This window comes from Penaeus monodon, chromosome 3, assembly GCF_015228065.2.
Source record: "Penaeus monodon isolate SGIC_2016 chromosome 3, NSTDA_Pmon_1, whole genome shotgun sequence".
In the NCBI taxonomy this organism is placed as follows: Eukaryota; Metazoa; Arthropoda; class Malacostraca; order Decapoda; family Penaeidae; genus Penaeus; species Penaeus monodon.
Genome location: NC_051388.1, coordinates 2,167,084 through 2,174,221, shown reverse-complemented (window position 1 = coordinate 2,174,221; position 7,138 = coordinate 2,167,084). Strand labels below are relative to the sequence as shown.

Below are 7,138 nucleotides of genomic sequence, written 5' to 3'. Positions count from 1 at the left end.
AATACGAATAATAATAAATAAACAAATAATGATAAATAAGAGACTTGAAGGACATACCGATAGATGAGTTGAAAAAGATTGATTATAGATGTGATAATATGTCTAAGTACATTTAACTAACAAAGTCGGTTATTAAGTCACTTTTTCCGACTCGTAGTATTCTCTGGATAATTTAACGTTCCACGATATATTTCATAAGTTATCACCTTGCTTTTAATATTGCTGTATATTTCTTTCATCACTGGATTTCCGAAGACAACTTAAATATCTAATTCTTAAAAACAATAATCTTTATCAAAATATAGATACATAAAGAAAAGGCAACATGGATGAAATCTCATCATGAGTTAAGATCAAAACCATAAGTAAAGAAAGTCGAAAGTGGAAAAGATATTGAAAATAATCTAATCAAATATAAATACAAATTCTAGTTCCATCTATTGTGTAAACCCCAACCATCAACCCCCCCCCTCCCTCTCCCTCTTTCGCCCTACTTCCCTCTCTCCCTCTTTCTCCCTAATTCCCTCTCTCCCTCTTTCGCCCTACTTCCCTCTCTCCGTCTCTCTCTCCCTCTTTCTCCCTAATTCCCTCTCTCCCTTTTTCTCCCTATTTCCCTCTCTCCGTCTCTCTCTCCCTCTTTCACCCTACTTCCCTCTCCCTCCCCCTCTCCCCCTCCCTTTATTTGCCCCTCCCCCCCCGCTCTCTCCCCCCTTCCCCCTCCCTCCCTCCCTCCCTCCCTCAGCGCCATCTATTGAACGAAAGCTTCCCTACATCATCCCCGAAGTGACCTTTCCTTCTTATTTTATCATTATTATCATTGTTTTTTTTCTCTTTCTCTCTCTCTCTCTCTTCCAAAAAACGTAAACAAACAGTGACGAAGGAGAGAAGAAGAAGACGAAGGAGAGAATATTTTTTTGAGAAATTAAAAAAAAAGAGATTTTTCGGAAGATGAATGACAGGGATGGAAAGAAGGAGAAGAAGAAGAAGAGGAGGAAGAGGAAATAAGGAAGAGAGGTAAGTTTTTTATTTATTTTTTTTTAAAGAAAGAAGAGGAAGAGGAAGAGGAAGATAAGTGTTAATACCGATTCGTCTTATTTTACTATTTAATATCTTTGATTAATGTCATATTTTCTGTATTTTTAAAAGAAAATGATAAAAATTCATGATAATCGGGAATGAATGAACCTCCTTTTATTATCATTTATCGATAATTAAATCAGAATATTGGTTGCTTTAGTCCTAAGGAAATACAAATGTTTTATCAAAATGGAATAAATTATTGGGGTAAAATTGTAGAAAATAAAAACATTTTTATCATATGTTTCTGCCTCTTATTATTAATTTTATTCATTTGTTTGGTCATTTTTTAACTTAACTTGAATTGTTTATTAATTATAGAAGGAAGTTTAAGCTACATTTTGTATATAGGCCTATAGCTCCGAGTCCAGTCATTTCATTGCTTCGTAATTAACTAATCTTATCTATTACAAGTTTCGCTTCCTTTATTATTTAGTATATTAGTGTCTTTTTTTGGTGCGTGTTTTAAAAAGACACGTCTGCCGTTGCCTTCAGCTATTTGAGCGACCTGCAGCTGTCGGCACTCCGGCCAAGGCCATCAAACCCCCCTACTATATATGTTATAGCGAAATAGGGTTTATAAACTTCCCTGTTTATTTATCATCAAATAAGGAACCATAGGAATAAGACAAAGAACCATCTTGGCAGAATAAACGCACATTTAGTGCTTGTTATCATGAATCATCCCAAATTAAAGTCGGTTTCAAGTTCCTTTGTACGGAACGTGATAATAAAATCATCGAGAAGTCATCACCTTGCCTTTTAACGCTGTGTTTGTCATCCATCACTGGATTTCCGAAGACAGATTACATATTTATTTCATTAAGAAAAAAGGAAAAAAAATAATATAAACGATATAAAATATAAATACATACAACGCGCCCTCTCGCAAAGCAAAAGAATGAATGAACTCTAGACAACGTGCGTAAATTACCCCCGAAGGTCGCCATGAAAACCGAAAACCTTTACTTACCCCATAACCATTACTGTATTGCCATAGCCTGTTGCACCATGTTGGTTTTTTCAATAATTTGTGTGTTTTGCCGTAGGGTCGTCTTCATAGCCGTTGTTGCAGTTTGTAACAAGTCTGTATGTTTAGCTGTGTATTTAAGATGTATATTGAAATTGTATATTTTACTGTATATTTAAACTATATTTACTGTATATTTAAAGTGTTTATTTACTGTATATTTATACTGTATATTTATTGTATATTTAAACTTTTTATTTACTGTATATATATATTTTTTTTATTGTATATTTACTGTATATTTAAACTGTATATTTAACTTTTTATTTACTGTATATTTACTGTATACTTAAACTGTCCTGTATACTTAGCTACCTCAATAATCTAGAGTATAATTATTGCAGTGGAAAGACCTTTTCTTAATCATTATTGTCTTCTTATTTTATGATTACAGTATATTAAATCAACAAGTATTATTTTATACCTGAGTAATAGCACTGAATGCATAGAAGACACCCTGTATATAACAAAACATCAAGTCATAGGATCCTATAACTTACAGGTATAAAAGGCAATGAAATAAGATACCTTGCAACCAAGAAATTGCACAAAATCAGGACGCAAACTAATTGAATAAAGTTAAAACAAAATAGAAGTGTTGGCAAGGACAAGAATATTAATCACAAAATACTATTTCCTGAAAGAAAATTAGATAATTACCCAACAATACTAAAAGTAATAACATACAAGACAGAAAATTAACTCCCACAGAACCAAAATAACATAAGGATGAAGTAGAAAAAGATATTCGTAATTTTACTGATTTTTTTTTATTTTATTTACAGGGAGGAATCGACCAGCAGCTAAGAAGTTCTTCGTGCAGGAGACGTTTGACGATCTTCCTGCAAGAGTAGAACATTATTGATGTTATCTGATAACTGACGATATAGGAGTTAAGATGCAAGAAATGTAAACTTCAACAGTTTGAAATATATTAAGAGAAGGTATAAAGAAATGTTAGGTATACATATAAGTAACAATAACGATGATACCAGATTTAGTAGGATATTAGGGCAAACATTTAAAAAATAAATAAATGAAATAAAATAAAATAAAAAATTAATAAAATTACATGCTATTTAGAGACATAAATTGTACTCAAGTGTGCATAGTGGGTGGTAGTGGATAATATTTTCATCATGGTAAATGTTTGTCAGTTTAACCAAACTCTCATCTTGCCAAAACATGACTATGCGATGGAATTTTTGTATGTCAGATTCGGGATTATGGGAAGTCTCAGTTAGGTATCACATAAGGGCCCATTTTTACGTAAAATTGGGATAATATATTCTTTTCTTAACTTCCCTTAATATTTTTTCTTTTCTTCTTTCTGCCATACAATTTCATTAGCATACTTTGCACCATCCCCAGCCAAAATTGTCACCAATGAGTTACCACAGACCAAAACAACAGAATATATCTTCCACCACACATCACAGGCAGACCATAGGGATCCATTTTTAAGTATTAAGTAACAAGGGACCATTTATTATGGTTTACCCTGTCAGGTCAACCATGCTTAATCCAAAGCCTATGCTAGCCACTAAACTGGTAGGGCATGTGTGTTTTAAGTGTGATACATGGATATTGTAAAATGATTTTGGTAAAGAACAGTTGAAGTAAATAACAATTCTGCTAAAGCAAATTGTCCATTTCTCTCCTCTCTCTCTCTCTCTCTCTCTCTCTCTCTCTCTCTCTCTCTCTCTCTCTCTCTCTCTCTCTCTCTCTCTCTCTCTCTCTCTCTCTCTCTCCTCCCTCCCTCCCTCCCTCCCTCCCTCCCTCTCCCTCCCTTCTTCTTCTTCTTCTTCTTCGTCTTCTTTTTTTTTCAATTGTTCTAGAGATTTTTCTCTCCCAATTTTTATTCTGTACTTGCTGTGTATGCTTAAGAAGTCTGTCCTGATCTGTATTCTTTTCCCCAGGGTATGATTACTGTTTGGGTTAACATTAACTTGCCATTTAAATACTTTTTTACATGATAAGGATTCATACTGATAATTCTGGCTATGTGTTGTTTCTCATTAATGTAATAATTGGGTAATTTCTTATGTATCTTTTTAATTTTTGGTAAGTTGGCTTGAGTATGGTGAAATCTACCAGAATTTGCATTGACATGTAGAAAACTTTGCTATTTTATTAGTGAGAGATGCCAGAGATTACTAGCTTTTTATAATAGAATCATTGCTCTATCTTGCTATCCAGTTGTTTTGGTTTCATATGCCAATTTTTTGTGTATTTAAAGATAAGATTTTTTTTTTTTTTCTTCTTTTTTTTTTTTTTCTTTCTTTTTTTTTTTTGTGTGTGTGTGTGTGCGTGTGTGTGTGTGTGTGTGTGTGTGTGTGTGTGTGTGTGTGTGTGTGTGTGTGTGTGTGTCTTTAGAAGGTCTGAAGAAAATTCCTGGATATCTTGTTTTACAGACTTTGTGGGTGACTGAATATCAAGCTTAAAGGAAATTCAGAAGATTACCATCAGGCTACGTTAGAAACTGTTTTCTGTAGCATCAGAGGTAAGAAGGTGAAAGCAGTAGATTTTTTTTATGTTGTTACTATTTTACTTTTAAAATTTTCTATATTAAAATCTTTTTAACATTTCCTTTTTTTTTATAATAAAAAGTGATAAAATTATTATTATTATTATTGTTGTTGTTGTTGTTGTTATTATTATTATCATTATTATTATTATTATTATTATTATTATTATTATTATTATTACTATTATTACTATTACTATTACTATTACTATTGTTATTATTATTATTATTGACGAATAGATGGATTTCCTAATGAGAGTTCTCAATATTTGATATGCAACTCTATGTTAAGTTGGTAGGGGAATATAATCCTTTAGTTATAGTAATATACAGTTATTCTACACCTTTACTTGTATTTTGAAAATCTGTCATTTTTTTGTTACTTTGTTTCAGATGCGGCACCAGGAGCCAAGGTTGCTAAGTAAGCTGTTGGCATTATTGCAGTGTAGAGCTCGTAAGCTTGTGAAATTCCATATGAGAGGTGAACGTCAAGGTTGCAAATATGAAATCAGTAGAGTTAATTAGAATAGTTAATTATTAAATTAGAGAATGTGTCTTGGTTTCCAATAACTAGTAGGTTATGTGAATGAAATTTTTTTTCTAATGACAGATAGGTAATCTGAATGTCTGGTATGATATTAGAACCAGATTAGTGTGCCATATTTAACAAAAAATGGAAAACGTGGTTGGTAACAAAAAGCAGAAGAGTGGGGTTGATAGGATGCTGAGGAGGGGAAGATGAGAGAAAGTGTGATGAGTGCCATTCTCTTGATAATGGAAGTTGTCTAAAATGTCCTGCAGAGTCGGCATCAATAGGCTGGAGAGACGATCGCATGAATTGCACGTCTCTTGAATCGAAGGATATTGAGAAGAGGTACACGTGTGGAGAGTGCAGCTCCTCTTTTAAAAGGTGGAGTTTATTGCAGGCTCACAAGAGGAAGCACAATGATGGTCCACCTTTTTCTTGCTGTGATTGCGGACAGCAGTTTGAAAGCAAGGATGAGTGGGTGGATCACAGGGAGGTAGGATGTGGTTCAGCCAACATCCACTCATTCCCACACACCAATCACAACGTTTTGCTCAATGGAAAAGGACAAAGATCTCGCAAGGGAAAGAGTTTCAAGTGTGCCCGTTGTACCAAATCTTTCAAGACTTTGGGCTCGAAGAATGATCATGAACGTAACGTACATAATCCTGTGCGTTGTTACAGCTGCAGTGAGTGTGGAAAATCGTTCTATAAAAAGTACAACCTCAGCATTCACAAGGAAACACACCGTGATGATCGATCTCATGTGTGCAAAATGTGTGGCAAGAAATTCAAGACTACTCAGGGGGTAAGAATGCACATGGAAAGTCATTCGAACGAAAGGCCTTTCATGTGCGAAATCTGTGGTAAAGTTTTCAAGACTCGTGCCGTCCTGGAGAGTCACACAGCCATCCACACTGGTGAGACAAAGTACAGCTGTAGTGTCTGTGGGAAAGCCTACCGCTATCGTGCATCACTGTTCATTCACATGCGCACACATTCAGGATATAGACCCTACAGTTGCTCTGAATGTGATGCATCCTTCATGGTGAAGAGTCATCTTACAGAACACATGAGGAGCCACACTGGGGAACATCCTTTTGTGTGTAAATTTTGTTCTGCATCTTTTACAAGGGCTATTAGTCTCAAGAAGCATCTAAAATCACATGTAAAGGCAGGGTGCAATGTGAATATAGATGCTGCAATGTACCACGCAAAGGTGCAGGCATTTGTAAAGCCTCGAAAGCCATATGCATCCCTCACTGAGCCAAATACCTCTCCTGCAATACCTAAACTGACTCACATCATCCAAGATAATGTATTATTGAATGCTAAAGAGAGAATTGAGCTTTTTGTGGACCAGCCATCAGATGAGAAAGAGCTTACTGTTATTAAAGTTTCATGCTTAGACGAGACAGGACTATGTGCCTTTGATATTGTACAGACTTCTTCAGATTATGATCTGTTATGTAAATCAGATGAGAGTGATTTAATTGATCAGCAGACCAGTCACAACAGAAAAGAGAAAACACTGTACATGAAAAAGATTCAAGTTGTTTCTAGTTCTGTGGAGGGCAGAATGGGCAAGGAAGTCAGAGCAATAACATCACCGACTGCTGCAAATGCCCAGAATACTGTCAGTGGGGAAGGAATTGTAGAGTCTGCCCTTCCTCCTTACTTGACACAAGAGGGTAGTGTCCAGAGTAGAAAGCTAGAGGAGGAGACAGATTGGTTAGATTCTCAGGGTGTCATTGTGGATGCAGTACTTGAACTGAGTGTCAGTAACAATGATAAAGAAAGTAATGATCATTATAACCTAACAGAAACAGAACATCAGAAAGTCATTGTGACAGAAGTAATTGCTAGTGAAAACTCAAAAATTTCGACCCAGATAGAACGATCCAATAATTATAATGAAAGGAAAGAGGATGCTGCTGTAAACAGTACTGTTGTTAGTAAATCAGGCCACATAGATGAA

The 7,138-nt window shown here is 35.0% G+C and overlaps 1 protein-coding gene across 1 annotated transcript in view; it reads left to right on the top strand.

The window, feature by feature from the left end:
* The first annotated feature begins 952 nt into the window (after window positions 1-952).
* Window positions 953-7,138, top strand: part of LOC119590189 (zinc finger protein 347-like) — a 7,948-nt gene continuing 1,762 nt past the window's right edge. Inside the window, 5 exon segments of the mRNA XM_037938985.1 lie at window positions 953-1,014; window positions 2,893-3,051; window positions 4,522-4,610; window positions 5,028-5,363; window positions 5,365-7,138. The exon segment at window positions 5,365-7,138 is cut by the window's right edge and continues 1,762 nt beyond it. Coding sequence (XP_037794913.1) covers window positions 5,308-5,363; window positions 5,365-7,138 — 1,830 coding nt within the window. The 5' untranslated portion in view covers window positions 953-1,014; window positions 2,893-3,051; window positions 4,522-4,610; window positions 5,028-5,307.